Here is a 16604-nt window from a genome sequence, read left to right as displayed (position 1 = left end):
AGAATTATGCTTGCAAACCAAGGCTCCGCTGTATCTCAGTGATCGCTTTGGGTGGAAGTATATCCCTCAGTGGGAGCGCCCAACAAGGCCGTTTAGTGATCAGCCATGCAGGACTAGTAAACGAGCAACAACGAATAATCACTATCATTTAGTGCCTCCCGCTGCTCGTTCAACCTACCTTTATATAATTAGAACAATTAAGCCTGTGTATGCAGTTTTAGTAATGGGCAGCATTGTGTTATGATGTATGGGAAGGGTATGGGGAGATGAAGAACCCCCTATCAGGGCTATTTTCTATAAGCGTTGTATGTATAGAGGGTCTATGGCTGCACTACGGTAATGAGGTCAGACATTACAATAGATGTATTTAGGTTATTTTCCTTTCTGTGCATGTTCGTTAAGCCGGGATTACAGCAGCCTTCCCCGGAGTCCAGCTTTAAGGTGATGTGTATGGCTGCCTCTTTATCTACATGTTCTCCCAGCTTGCGGCACTAACAGGTAGGCAATTACACAGAGAAACACGTTTACACACAGTCATGGGTGTAGGATTGTTTCCCTGGTCTTGGCCGCGAGTGTGAATAGCGTTTGTGACAAGCACGCCTGTTGGCAGCTAATTATGTGACACGGCCAACGCATCGCGTGTGACAGAGGAGTGTTGATGTGTGACAGCCGAGTGCAGGGGCAGTGACAAGGGCACGCCCTCTATTTCTAGCGACTCAAAGCCCGCCTCCTACGGCTTTACTAAACCGCCATCTACAATTCAGTTACATGTTAAGTCCGGTGGGTAAAACTGGATGCAAAGAATATTTTTCACCTCTCTGATGTGATCAATATTTAGGTTCCAGAACAGTGTTTTCCAATATTATCACAGCATGTACATATTAACCTCCCTGGCGGTTTGATAAAATCCGCCAGGGGGCAGCAAATACCTTTTTTTTTAATTTTTTTTTTTTTTTTCATGTAGCGAGACAATGTCTCGCTACATGATAGCCGCTGCTGAGCGGCATCCCCCCAGCCCCTCCGATCGCCGCCGGTGAACGGAGATCAAGAGATCCCGTTCAAAGAACGAGATCTCTTGGAGGGCTTCCACCCCACGGCGCTGCCTGGCACTGATTGGCCAGGCAGCGCACGGGGTCTGGGGGGGGGGGGGGGGGGGGGCGGCTGCGGCGACGGGTATAGCGTCGGATCGGCGGCGATCGGAGGTTACACGCAGCTAGCAAAGTGCTAGCTGCGTGTAACAAAAAAAAAAATTATGCAAATCGGCCCAGCGGGGCCTGAGCGGTGCCTCCCGGCGGCATAGCCCGAGCTCAGCTCGGGCTTACCGCCAGGGAGGTTAAGGAAAATGGAGTTTGTTGAGAACCCCTTTTATCTCAGGTACCGCTTAACTGAGATAGATTTGTTAAAGAGGAACGGTCGCGAAAATCTTAAAATTTAATACACATACAAATAAGAAGTACATTCCTTCCAGAGTAAAATGAGCCATAAATTACTTTTCTCCTATGTTGCCATCACTTACAGTAGGTAGTAGAAATCTGACATTACTGACAGGTTTTGGGTTAGTCCATCTCTTCATGGGGGATTCTCACCATGGCCTTTATTCTTTATAAACACATTCCCTGAAAAAGCTTTGTAGAAAGATGCTGGCCAGCCTCCCTGCTCGCTACACACTTATTTGGCAATTGGACGGAGCAACTGCCATTCATTCCAAGTGCTTTTAAAAATAAAGAAAACCCTGAGAACCCCTCCCCCCCCCATGAAGAGATGGGCTAGTCCAAAATCTGTCGGCAATGTCAGGTTTCTACTACCTACTGCAAGTGACAGCAACATAGGAGAAAAGTAATTTATGGCTCATTTTACTCTGGAAGAAAAGTACTTCTTATTACTATATGTTTACATGTATTTTACGATTTTCGTGACAGAGGTCCTTTAAGAGTACTCAAGATTTATGTATAAATGCTTTTTAAGTTTTTGTTAAAGCTTTTAATGAAAGCACACCTGACCCCAGGCAAATCGAGATAAGGTAAGTACAGAGGTATGTCCATGCTGGATCCACATACCTCTGTGCGCTGTCCGTTTCTCCCCTCGTTCCCCTGGTCCCTGTAATCACTCCTTGAAAAATTTGACTTTTGGTTTAAAGGGAACCTAAACTGAGAGGAATATGAATGTTTCCTTTTAAACAATACCGGTTGCCTGGCAGTCCTACTGATCTTTAAGAAACAAGGGGTCTCCGATCTCAACAACTTTAGACCCGTAGCCCTGACGTCTGTAATCATGAAAACCATGGAGCGGGCAGTCCTAGCCTACCTCAAGCTCTCCACTTCACCCGTCCTAGACCCCTACCAGTTTGCCTACAGGGAAAACAGGTCCACCGATGATGCGATCAATATCTGCTTGGAGCTCACCAACGACCACCTGGACAGGCCGGACACGTATGCTAGAATACTTCTCCTGGACTTCAGTTCGGCCTTCAATACCATCTGCCCACGCATTCTGCAACGGGACCTTGCTGCACTCGGAGTCCACCCAAGCCTACTACTGTGGATCACAGACTTTCTCACCAACAGATCCCAAGTCGTCAAACTGGGCGATATCCACTCACAAGCAGCGATCACGAACACAGATGCTCCCCAAGGCTGCGTCCTGTCACCACTGCTGTTCTCCCTCTACACAAACAACTGCAGATCGGAGGCAGACTCCATAAAGGTCATCAAGTTCGCCGACGACACCACCATCATTGGCCTTGTCACCAGGGATAACGTCCAAGAGTACTGCCAACAGGTGGAGAGAATTTGCAACTGGAGCAAGGAGAACAGGCTGGTGCTTAACACTGCAAAAACTGTTGAGCTAATCATTGACTTCAGGAAGTCTGCCCCCCCTCCGCCCCCTATTTATATTGACGGCACCGAGGTAGCCAGGGTGCCATGTGCCCGGCTTCTGGGTACTATAATTTCCAGTGATCTCAGCTGGAAGCCCAACATCACTGCCACCCAACGGAAAGCCCAGCAAAGACTCTTCTTCCTCCGCCAGCTGAGAAAGTTTGGCATGACTCAAAAAATCCTAACCAGCTTCTACACCGCCACCACTGAGTCAATCCTCTGCTCCTCCATCTTGGTCTGGTATGCTGGGGCCACCGCAAATGACAAGGACAAACTTCAGAGGGTCATTAGATCAGCGGAGAGGATCGTTGGGTGCCCCCTCCCCTCTCTTGCCCTGCTACACAACAACAGACTGAAGTCCAGGGCTCTGAGGATTGCCAATGATCCTTCTCACCCAGGCCACCGCTACTTCAGCCTGCTGCCACTGGGCCGGAGGATTCGGGTCATCTCCACAAAGACCACGAGACACAGGAACTCGTTCTTCCCCTCGGCGGTCAACCTCCTCAACTCCCTCCACATACTACCATCAATGCAAGCCCGGACGAGCTGCGGGGCGGTCTGTACCATGGTGGAACGTTCAACCACACCGACCAACCCACCAGACTAACCATCGCGGTGTCACACTAGGAGCTGTGATGCTTTAAGGATGTATAGGCAAATGCAATACTGCGTGTAGTGAAATACAATTTGCATGGAGCAATGCAATGTGCAGTGGAATTGCAATGAAATGCTAACTCACGCTAACCGATGCCTCTACGGCTCGCTGCTATCTATCTATCTATCTATCTATCTATGTCTCTATCTATGTCTCTCTCTAAGCCAGATGTATTGTGCCAAAAACAATTCCGGGCATGACCCAGTTAGCTTTGAGAAATAAAGTTTTCTGATTCTGATCTTTTTGGCTGCAGTAGTGGCTGAATCACACACCTGAAACAAGCATGCAGCTAATCTAGTCTGACTTCAGTCAGAGCACCTGATCTGCATGCTTGTTGAGGGGCTGTGGCTAAAAGTATTAGAGACACAGGATCAGCAGGAGAGTCCGGCAACTGGTATTATTTTAAAAGGAAAAATCCATATCCTTCTCAGTTTAGGTTCCTTTAATTAAAATTAAACAGGAAGAGGCAGATTTGCAACGATGTTCCCTCCCATCACCCCTTCCATTCCCTCCTCCTCCATGTCCCATTCAAGTGATGTTCCCTCCTATCACCCTCCCATTCACTGCCCTTTCTAGTCCCATTCAGGCAATGTTCCCTCCTATCACCCCTCCCATTCCCCCCTCTCCCCCGCCCCATTCAGGTGAAGTTCCCTCCCATCGCCCCTCCCATTCCCCCCTCTCCCCCGCCCCATTCAGGTGAAGTTCCCTCCCATCGCCCCTCCCATTCCCTCCTCTTCCCCACCCCATTCAGATGATGTTCCCTCCCATCACCCTTCCCATTCCCTCCTCTTCCCCACCCCATTCAGGTGATGTTGCTTTCTTCACCCTCCCATTCCCTCCTCTTCCCCGCCCCATTCAGGTGATGTTGCCTTCGTTCAACCTCCCATTTACTCCCCCCACTCATTCCACTAAAAAGCAAATCCGAGATAAAATATACCTATTAACCTCCCTGGTGGTATGATTAATTCCAAATTTATTCCACACTCTGATGGATCCAATTCGGGATTATCAATCCGAGCTGCGACTTTCCGTCCCAAGCCTGACTCAGGGTTACCGCTAAGGAGGTTAAGCTTTACTTACCCGGAGCTTATTCTAGCCGCTAGAAGCCTGTATGGCAATGGGAGAACGATCACAAGAGAGGCGCAGAAGACTGCAAAGTGGTGGGGATTTTACGAAGATGACAGTGGGGCCCAGAAGAAGAGAGGAGCTGCAATGAGGGACCGCACAGACTTCTGGGTCTGGAAGAAGCCCCAGGTAAGAAAAGCGTAATATGTAATAAGGGGTAGCAACAGCAGGGAACATCACAGCAAGCCTGCCTCTTCTGATCGTCGGCCGTCTATAGCCAGCTGAACCTGAACTGAAAATAAAAAGTCAAAATAACCATACACACGTCACACTTCCCTCCTGTGTAGTCTACTCCTCAATCTCGTTCTCCTCTCCCGCTTCCTATTTGTCCTCTGCGATTAATGGAATTCTCCTTCCTCCATTTTAAAAATGGCTATTACCCCCTAACAGCTTCCTGGTCAGCACGCTGTTATACTATAATCAGAATCAGAATCAATTTATTTTTGCCAAGTAAGTTTGCACCTACAAGGAATTTGTCTTGGCAGTTGCTTAACAAACACAAATGCAAGGACAGACAGTGTGTATATTACAAGTCAAGGACATTATGCAAGTATAGTGGCAGTAAGCAATGTGAGAATTGTTCATTTATAGTTCTGTGCTGATTACTATCAAGTCCTAGCAGCTCTAGCTGGGTTCAGCATTTAGTATGGCTACCGCTTGAGGAAAAAAGCTGTTCCTGTGTCTAGAGGATTTAGTTGCGATTGACCGAAATCCTGAAGGCATGCGCTGGAAGATGGAGTGAGCTGCGTGAGAGGGGTCAGAGGCAATTTTTCGCCCACATGAGCCATAGGGTAACATGGACATTACTTTGCACATTCAGTTATAACTGACAGCTGCTGATATAAAACTGTCAGCAACTGGTATATTTCAGTTCTGACAAACTAATGTCAGAACTGGAAGGGATCACTGTGTGAAGAAAATGGTGAGCCTCTGAGAGGAACTGACAGTGAGGTTAGTATGTAATATTCATTTGCAGCTATGTCAGGTGTTTATTTTAAATAATTTTCCTCGCTTTAGGTTCCTTTTAATCTTGCAATGCTGAACCATAGCAGTTGCTCTTTTGCTCCCCCCCCCCCCCCCCCCCCACACACACACACACACACACACGTGTGGCAAGCAATAATAGTCACGCTTCTGGTTTACCCTTTCTCCACACCTGTGCCGCCGCAGCTCAGCAATTCTGGCGTCGGCAAATAACAACCACTTCCAGAGCACTCACAGACTCACGTCCATTTCCCGGAGAAAGGAGCAGAGGTATTAATGGGAAGTGAAAGCCCGCTGAAGGGGTCGTGACCTCGGCATTGATCAGGTGACCCCCCGGCAGCAGCGCTGCGCAGTAACAATAATCCACGCTAGGAGTAAATGATGAGGTTATTGATCAAAGCTGCTGTTCTCATCCACGGGATAAATTCCTTTACACGGGAAAAATAATCAGGCAATAGAGTACATGTGCAGCTTACCTGCGGGAACTTGCGTTTGATGGAGGTGAGCGCCCCCTCTGGCAGTTTGGCAAGTTCCGAGTCCCGGACGGCGTGCACCGTGGTGGCTCTGGGCTGGTGAGTTAAGGCTTCCACCTGTAATCGCATTGGAAAGACACCGAAAGGTCAATGTCTCGTTTTACAGCCTATCTTATCTTACCCATCAGTATCAAAGTCAAGACAGCCCAAAACTGTCATTTCAATTCTGTTTATGTCCAAATTCACACACAGCTTCTACTGGCGGAGTTGTAGTTAAAATAGCATAATGAATAAATTGATGAGAACACACTGCAGCTAGTTTACTATTAGTATAGGCACACTGTAATATCTTTTACTGTACATACTGGAGGTAGCAGCGATCAGCACACACTGCAGCTAATTTACCATTAGTGCAGGCACATAGTAACAGCTTATACTGTACACACTGGAGGTAGCACAATCAGCACACACTGCAGATAGTTTACTATCAGTACAGGCACAGAGTAACAACTTATACTGTACATACTGGAGGCAGCAGAGATCAGCACACACTGCAGCTAGTTTACTATCAGTAGAGGCAGATTGTAACCGCTTACACTGTACATACCGGAGGTAGCAGAGATCAGCACACACTGAAGCTAGTTTACTGTCAGTACAGGCAGATTGTAACAGCTTACACTGTACATACCGGAGGTAGCAGAGACCAGCACACCCTGCAGCTAGTTTACTATCAGTACAGGCACAGAGTAACAGCTTATACTGTGCATACTGGAGGTAGCAGAGATCGGCACACCCTGCAGCTAGTTTACTATCAGTAGAGGCACAGAGTAACAGCTTATACTGTACATATTGTAGGTAGCAGAGATCAGCACACACTGCAGCTAGTTTACTATCAGTACAGGCAGATTGTAACAGCTTACACTGTACATACCGGAGGTAGCAGAGACCAGCACATTCTGCAGCTAGTTTACTATCAGTACAGACACAGAGTAACAGCTTATACTGTGCATACTGGAGGTAGCAGAGATCGGCAACTGGAGGTAGCAGAGATCGGCACACACTGCAGCTAGTTTACTATCAGTACAGGCATATTGTAACAGCTTACACTGTACATACCGGAGGTAGCAGAGACCAGCACACCCTGCAGCTAGTTTACTTTCAGTACAGGCACAGAGCAATAGCTTATACTGTGCATATTGGAGGTAGCAGAGATCGGCACACACTGCAGCTAGTTTACTGTCAGTACAGGCAGATTGTAACAGCTTACACTGTACATACCGGAGGTAGCAGAGACCAGCACACCCTGCAGCTAGTTTACTATCAGTACAGGCACAGAGTAACAGCTTATACTGTGCATATTGGAGGTAGAAGAGATCAGCACACGCTGTAGCTAGTTTACTATCAGTACCGCTACAGAGGGAAAGCTTACATGCTACATATATTGAAAGCTAACTGAAGCACAAGTACACTAACACACTAAACTACAATAAAACATTATGAGGCAGAATTAAACAAGTAAGAGAAATATTACATGAATACTCTGCATTTATTGAGGCATTTATAACACCACTAAATAAATGAGAGTGCTGCAGAGAATGGCAGTAATACAGAAAGACATTAAACTGCATTGGTGATCAGCTTCCTGCAGTGATATGCTGGGGGTAGTGTAGAGATCACATGATACAGGTAACTGACAGGAGGGGGCGTCGGCCAATTCTTCCTCCCGCTGACTTACATTGGTATTGCCCCTTGCAGAATGGCAAGGCTTATACAGGGCACGTCAGTTACGGATGGTGCTCATCAGTGATTCACAGACAAATTCTCTTTCTATGGCTATAACGTTATTCCCACTAAGGATCTACTTACAAAAACTATTCTGATCCATGGAGACCCCACCCGATAAGGATCTGCTGTTAATATCTTTCTCCCGGATACCACAGGGCACCCCCACAGGTCTTGTGGTGTCCCTGCCCCAGCAGGCCAGAGCTGCTTCTGTGGGACAAGGTGGAGGCTTATAAAATATTAGGAAGGTAGTTTTAAAGGACAAGTGAAAGGTATATGGAGGCTGACATATGGATTTCCTATAAAGGAATACAACCGCATCAGATGAAAATAGATAGTGTGTTTATTTTCCTTCTTTTCCCTTTAAAATGCATAAAAAATAAGTTAATTACTGAAGAACAATATCACCCACAAAAAGCCTAATTTGCCCAGAAAAAAACAAACAATATATCGATCATTTAGGTGTCATAGGTAGTAATAAAGCTATTGCCAAAGTAATCAGAGCTGCGCTGATTTGTAAAACTACTTCATTGAAGAGACACTGCAGCGAAAAAAAAAATATGATGATATAATGAATTGGTTGTGTAGTACGGATAATTACTAGAACATTAGTAGCAAAGAAAATATTCTCATATTTTTATTTTGCGTTATGTATGTTTTTTTTAATAACATTGCATAATTCTCTAATATTTGCAGTTTACACACTATTCAGCATTCTAAATGATTTTACAGAGCATGCTAGTGAACTTTTGAACTGTTCTCCGCAGGAAAAAAAACAACAATACAGTGACAAACAGTTGAGATAATAAGCTTCAGAAGACAGAGCTCTTTGCGACTTTGAAAGTCGTGGAGCTCAATGGCTCTTTTGCATAGATAACAACTGGAATTTCTTAACTCTTCCTGTACTGGAAACAATATTAGACTTATGTCTCTGCTCCTAATGTTTTATTTCTTAGCTGTACTATACATACAAATCATAATTTTTTTCCGCTTCAGTGTCTCTTGACGGCCTGCTTCGCCCATATGAAGGAAGTTATGGAAGGCGGGGAGTACATTTATAGGTTATGCAGTAAGGATAAGAAGGGTAAGGGTTAAAAAAAATATCCATAAGAGAGGAGTAAAAAATCCACCAAGGTAAGTGACAGCATATTGGTATTTCCCTGCTGTAAATTCGTGTCGCAATCTCTCTGGCCTCTCCAGTAATTTGTCAGCTGTTTCTCCATTACATAAAGGGACGTTCCTGTAAATACACTGCGCACTCCAGAATATTAACAGAAAGCGGTCAATCCGGAGCGTAATCCATCACCGTGAGATATGGCAGCAGTGCTGCGTGTCCAGCATAGAGAATGGGGGGGGGGGGGGGGGGGATCATTTATTATGGCAAGCCATTCATAAATCTACCCAGAGAATAAAGTCAGCTTGTACCATAAATGATCATCATTTTCTAGTTTCATAGGCGCCGAAAAAGTATAAAAAGCTTAAAGTGGGATAAAACTCTGACATAACATTCAATAAAAATGTGTTTTCCTACTTTGTATTACCCATACAGTTATATTTGCTTTTGCGCACAAGTATTATTGTCTGTCCAGAAATGACACATTCCCGAAGTACAGTTTATCTGCTCTGAAAGCTGCCATGGCATTTAACTGCATAGCTGCTGTATTTATATATTAAAACCTATCTAGTGATCATTTCTCAACTCTCTCTCCTTCTCAGCTCAGTGCGGTTCCGTTTCAGCACATGCTGCTGGCTGGATACTAATTGTAGCAACAGAGGAAAGTAAACATAAGACAATGTCATCACCTCTTCAGATGTGGCCAGAAGCATCAAGGAACTCTACTGAAGAACAAAGTGCTGTGTTTAACTGTTGGAATGCTGTTCTGCTACTAATTGTTTTTCTGGTGGTAGATTTTATGCTGTAAAACTATGATATAATGATTTGTATATGTAGTACAGCTAAGAAATAAAACATTAGGAGCAGAGACATAAAAGTCTAATATTGTTTCCAGTACAGAAACTCCAGTTATCTATGCAAAATAGCCATTGAGCTCCACCACTTTTAAAGTTGCAGAGACCTCTGTCTTCTGAAGCTTGTTATCTCAACTGTCAGTCATGCCCGGTTCACATCTGCGTTTGCAAACAGAACCGGGCGTACTGTTCCGTGGTCTGCTCCGCTGAACGGACAAAAAAATGCAGCAGGACCCAATTTTCCGCACCGCTTCGCTCAACGGAAATGGAAGGTTTTACAGCTACATAGGAACAAATAGAAAACTGACAGTTTATAGCACACTGGCTGTAAAAACTAACATTTTTTACCTGATCCTGAATGCAGAGACGTACGGCTGGCTCCGCACAAAAAAAAAAAAAAAACCCCGCAGATGTGAACTGTATTTTCTCTGAAGAAAGGGGGTTCAAAAGTTCATTAGCCTGCTCTGTAAAATCATGTAAAATGCTGAGTAGTGTGTAAACTGCAACTATTACAGAATGATGCAATGTTATAAAAAAAAACACTATATAACTGAAAATAAAAACATGAGAATATTTCCTTTGCTACTAATGTTCTAGTAATTATCCGTACTACACACCCAATTCATTATATCATAATTTTTTTTCATTATATCATTTTTAACTTCTATAAAAAAAATTGATCGGAAATCAAATCAGACATGTTGGAAATAATCGATCTGACAGTAAATCTGTCACAAAATTGCATCGTGTGTACTTAGCATAACTCTAGACGGTGCTTTATAAACCCTCAAACACAACAACAGCAACAGTGTAATCTCTCTGCGTAGTGGTTGCCAGGTACACCACTGCGTATCCTAGCAGCTGTAATCGGCAGCGTCACAGCTGGCCCCTCCCCCCCTCGGCTCCTTGGAAACCTCACATTGGCACGTGGAACATTAAATCTCCGGCTTTACAGAGCCAATTATGACATTTTACAGAAGGAAAAACATGATAAAATGAGAAGCAGCTTACCGGTCAGCAATACTGCGTTCTGCCCTTCGCTGCGTTACCGCGTCACGCTCTATTCTGGTTCCCGAGATGGAAAAGGTAACATTTATAACAGGGTCAGCGCTGTACGCAGACACGCAGCCCAGTCCCACGGGACGCTGCGTCTAACATACAAGGCCCATCAGCACTGAACCGATAATGGATTACGATACTGTAAACACATCCACTATCATAGTGAGATCACTGATTCCTTGAAGAATCCTGCGGGTTTATCTGGGGCACGAGGGTGAACGGCAAATACTGAATGGTCCAAAGCAACCGATTCCTTTATTGTGTAACCTCCCCGGGCATTTCATTTCCCGGTTATTTTTGTACCAAAAGTGGCACAATTTTTTCCCAGCGTTTCTTTATATTGTAAGCATTTTTGCAGACTGCTTGAAAGTTGCGGTCTTGCAAGCATGCGTACAATATTTAAAAAAAAAAAAAAAAAATAGCATTAGAGGTAAGGTGTCCCTTAAAGGAATACTGTAGGGGGGTCTGGGGAAAATTAGTTAAACTTACCCGGGGCTTCTACTGGTCCCCCGCAGACATCCTGTGTTGGTGCAGCCACTGCCCAATGCTCCGGCCCCGCCTCCGGTTCACTTCTGGAATTTCTGACTTTAAAGTCTGAAAACCACTGCGCCTGCGTTGCCGTGTCTTCGATCCCGCTGATGTCACCAGGAGTGTACTGCGCAGACACAGACCATACTGGGCCTGTGCAGTATGCTCTTGATGACATCAGCGGGATCGAAGACACGGCAACGCAGGCGCAGTGGTTTTCAGACTTTAAAGTCAGAAATTCCAGAAGTGAACCGGAGGCGGGGCCGGAGCATCGGTGAGTGGCTGCGCGGGCACAGGATGTCTGCGGGGGACCATCAGAAGCCCTGGGTAAGTTCAGCTCATTTTCCCCCGGCCCCCTACAGTATCCCTTTAATTTTAAACAATGCTTATTGCCTGGCTGTCTTGCTAATCCTCTGCCTCTAATGTCTAATACACACCTTGCAATTTCCCATCAGACGAACGGGTCGAATTGGTTATTTCAACAGCTCTAATGTCCGATTTCTTTTGTGATCGATTTTGTATAGAAGTGATCGGAAAATCAATCAGAAAAAAGATCGGAAATAAAATCGAACCTGTCGGAAGTAATTGATTTGACACGTCTATCTGATGGGAAATTGCATGGTGTGTCCCAGGCATAATGCTTTTATCGAAAGACCCTGAACAAGCATGCACATCAGGTGTTTCTGACTAAAGTCTGACAAGATTAGCTCCATGCTTGTTTCAGGTGTGCGATTCAGACAATACTGATGCCAGGACGATCAGCAGAGCTGCCAGGCAACTGGTTTTGTTTCAAATGAAATAAAAATGGCAGCCTCCATGTCCCTCTCACTTCAGGTTCCCTTTAAGAGATGAAACGCAAACTTAGGTGTGATGTTTTAGCCTGACATGATAATACTACACTGACATGGCTGTGGTTCACTCAGCTCCCACACACAGAAATGATGATCCATTGAACGTCTCATGCACAACTACACAAAGGTTTCATGACACCTAATTAGTTTTCAGGAGAGCTGCCAACTGCTGAGATAAAACACTGGCTTATCAACCCTTGCAACAAAATAAAATAAAAAGTGAACAGAGGTGAGTTCTGAGCAGGATTGGTACAATAGGGTCACGTTTGTCTCATCATAATGACACTGGATAAGGACAGGCGTAACGTGGCGATGACAGGAAGCACATGCAGGGCCGGATTTGTACATTTTACCGCTCAAGGCTCACAGTCACCAACCCCCCCTCCCCCCAACCCCCCTGCCCATGTGCCCAATTCCTGTGCTTCACTTGTTCTGTTCTGTTCTCCCCCAGACCTGTAATGTCCTTTACTGCTGCAAAACTGGGTTTGTGCCCGCTGCCATTTACACGTTTGGTAATTTAACTGCCTGAGTGTGCAGGCGGCTGCCCGCCCCTTGCTTCCTGGCGCCCTAGGCCATGGCCTTGCCTCAAATCCGGTCATGAGCACATCTATGGCCTCCGAACAACAGTCAAGGACAGAGTAGATGGACAGCCAGGCTGTGACTGCTGCGGACCTCAGGAAAATGTCTATAAACCAGACACATAACATGCGATCTGGGCGGCAGACGCGACCTCCATTCCTCCTGGCATGAGAAGGTTCTGGAGCCCGGAGATTTATGTGCTGTACAATTAAATAGAGCTGGATTTTAATGCTTGCTAGAAGCAGGGATGTCTCCGCAGTCCTGCAATTAAACGGACAGTAATGTCCTGGAAGTGTCATTTAGTCAATGCCATTACAAGCGTGATTACAAATTTCCAACTAAGCTGACTCCTCCAGCTGAGATGCCGGGAGTAATGGGTCTATTAGGGGTTATATAGGAAGAAAAGAGGACAAACCGCTGGCACAGTATCCACAGGGAGAAGCTATGGATGTAGGATTTAAAGGACACCTCAAGTAAGTCAGCACCTATTTAGTAGGGAGACCTTGGGCTAGACTCCCTAACACTGCTACCGCCTATAGAGCGCGCCCTAGTGGTTGCAGCCCAAGCACTTCCAGTCCGCCAGGAGAAAAGCGATAAATGTAAAAATTTGTCTTCTGTTGAAGTGAGAGGGATATGGTGGCTGGCATATTTATTACCTGCCTGGCAGCCCTGCTGATCTCTTTGGCTGCAGTAGTGTCTGAATCACACACCTGAAACAAGCATGTGGGTAACCCAGCCATACTTTAGTACCTGATCTGTAGGTTTGTTCCAAGACTATGGCTAAATGTATTTGAGGACAGAGGATCAGCAGGACAGCCAGGCAATGTGCATTGTTTTTTTTTGTTTTTTTTTTTAGAATATTTTATTTTATTTTTCAAAAGAAGTTAACAACAGATATAAAGAAAACAGCAAATATACAATTATCAGAAAGAGGGAAATACAGGGCATTATTGAGCCTCCAGAAGCAGTATAGGCAATGCGCATTATTTATAAGAATAATAAATATGGCAGCCTCTACATTCCTCTCACTTCAAGGGCTCGATTCACAAAGCAGTGCTAACTGTTAGCACTGGCCCTTATCACGTCTAAACTGAGATTAGATGTGAGAAGTAGTGCTCGAGCGCAAAGTACCGCGCGCAAAGTTTTGCGCACGCACTGCACAGAGCGCTCCGCGCGAAGTGCCCACTAAAGCCTATGGGACTTTGCGCACGCAAAACTTTGTGTGCGGTACTTAGCACGCGATCTGATTGAGAAAGCCGGTGCTAAACTACTTAGCATCCTGGTTAGCACGGCTAAAGACTTTAGATGTGCTAAGTAGGTTAGCACCGCATAGTGAATCAAGCCCCAAGTGTGTAAGTGATGCTTTCATAGGCAGTTAAAACCTAATGGCCTGCTCTAGGTATATAGCACCTATCCGGATGGCATATGTATGTTCTTCCAGTGTCTGCCTGGGTTTCATCGCCCATCCAAAAACCATAGTCATATGTTAATTAGTTACCTTTAAAAATAAGTTGCATACTGTGTTAGAACAGATTAATCTGTGACTATTGTAAGGTTTGGATTGCAAGCTCCTCTGAGGACAGTCGAGGACATGACTATGACTCTGTACAGATGATGCCAGCGCTATATAAATACGTAATAATAATATGGTAGGACATTAGACTATGAGTATGGTAGGATTAGATTGTGAGCTCCTCTGAGGACTGTCAGTGACATGACTATGTACTCTGTAAAGTGCTGCAGATGATGTCAGTGCTATAAAAATACATAATAATAGTATGGTAGGACAATACACTATGACTATGGTAGGGATTAGGGTTGATCAAAGATATGCAAATTCTTCTGAGTTGATGCAAATTTATGCAAATTTTAATGCAAATGTATGCAGTTTGAAAATGGACCAATCAATTTAAACCCAGTTTTAAATTGATTGGTCCTTTTTTAAACTGCATACATTTGCACAAAAATTTGCGTAATTTCGGAAGTAATCACATCTCATTAATCATCCCTAGTAGGGATTAGATTGTGAGCTCCTCTGAGGACAGTCAGTGACATGACTATGCACTCTCTGTAAAGTGCTGCAGAAGATGTCAGTGCTGTATAAATACATAATAATAATATGGTATGACATTAGACTATGACTATGGTAGGGATTAGATTCTGAGCTCCTCTGAGGACAGTCAGTGACATGACTATGTACTCTGTACAGTGCTGCAGAAGATGCCAGTGCTATATAAATACATAATAATATAGTAGGACATTAGACTAGGACTATGGTAGAGATTAGATTGTGAGCTCTTCTGAGGACAGTAGGTGACATGGCTATGTACTGTGTAATGTGCTGCAGATGATGTCAGTGCTATATGAATACATAATAATAATAATAATAATAAATAATAATAATAAAGTACAGAAATTAGACTATGAAAGGGATTATATTGTGATCGGTCTTGATTCCTATGGTAACAGTTCAGGGCCAGAGTGTTGTACAGATAGGTCACTAGACTACAGCTCAGCAAGACATACTGTTGCTAAGGTGACATGAAGAGCGAGGGCGGGGCAGTACATAACACACTGGCTCCGAGGGGGCATGGTAAGGAGGGGAAACAATGCACTTGTTTGTCGCTGAAGTTTAAAGATCCCGAGTGCTACATCTAAAAAAAAAAAATACAGTGCTGCCCATAATTATTTATACCCCTGGCAAATTTTCTTATAGTTACTTTTACACAACCAGCAAGTAATTTTTTGACGGCAAATGACATAGGTTAATAGATTTTTGCTGTTTTCTAGCCACACCCCCTTCAGCACCTCCCTTTCCTTAATAACTTATATAATGTCCTAACTAGAGGCGATGTGCCTGGGTATATGTATTTTTTTCAAATGACATAGGTGTCTCCCAAAAGATAATAAGATGATGATGTACAAGAGGCATGATTGTGGGAAAAATATTTCACAGCTTTTATTTACATTTGAGCAAAAAGTGTCCAGTCCAAAATTATTCATATCCATCTCAATAATCAATAGAAAAGCCTTTATTGGCTATTACAGCAATCAAATGCTTCCTATAATTGCAGATTAGCTTTTTGCATGTCTCCACGGGTATTTTTGTCCATTCATCTTTAGCAATGAGCAATCAGGAGGGAGAGAAGCGGAGAACTTCAGGCGACCAGCAAGTCGCCCTCACAGTGCTGTGCCTGGGGACATATGGATACCTCCCACCTTTTTGAGTAAAGAAAGAGGGACACTTTAAAGAGAACCCGAGGTGGGGTTCTAAGAATGCTAACTGCACAGAGGCTGGGTCTGCTTATACTGCCCAGCCTCTGTTGCTATCTCAACCCCCCTTAAGCCCCCCCTGCGCTCTGCTATCCTCCATAAATCACAGCCGCGCTTTGACATGCAGCGTGTCGCAGCAGGCTGTGTTTATCTCTGTACTGTCAGTCTGCTGCTCCCCCCGCCTCCTGCATAGCTCCGGTCCCCACCCGTTCCCTCCAATCAGCAGGGAAGGAAGGGACGCGGGCGGGGACCGGAGCTATGCAGGAGGAGCGGGAGCGGTGAAAGTGACACTACAGAGGTAAACACAGCCCGCTGCGCGTCGACAGTGCGGCTGTGATTTATGAGGGCATAGCAGAGCGCAGGGGGGGCTTAGGGGGGGATTGAGATAGCAACAGAGGCTGGGCACTATAGGCAGACCCAGCCTCTGTGTGCAGATATCATTCTTAGAACC

The 16604-nt window shown here is 44.9% G+C and overlaps 1 protein-coding gene across 3 annotated transcripts in view; it reads right to left on the bottom strand.

Moving 5' to 3' along the window:
• The window catches only part of PNPLA7 (patatin like phospholipase domain containing 7), a 412399-nt gene that overhangs the window by 194917 nt on the left and 200878 nt on the right, over positions 1–16604 (bottom strand). For all 3 annotated transcript variants that reach the window (XM_068248745.1, XM_068248744.1, XM_068248743.1), the window contains one exon: positions 6117–6230. In XM_068248745.1, coding sequence (XP_068104846.1) covers positions 6117–6230 — 114 coding nt within the window. The remainder of the gene's footprint in view (positions 1–6116; positions 6231–16604) is intronic.

This window comes from Hyperolius riggenbachi, chromosome 8 (assembly GCF_040937935.1).
Source record: "Hyperolius riggenbachi isolate aHypRig1 chromosome 8, aHypRig1.pri, whole genome shotgun sequence".
Classification (NCBI taxonomy): Eukaryota; Metazoa; Chordata; class Amphibia; order Anura; family Hyperoliidae; genus Hyperolius; species Hyperolius riggenbachi.
This window is presented reverse-complemented; position numbering and strand designations above follow the sequence as displayed.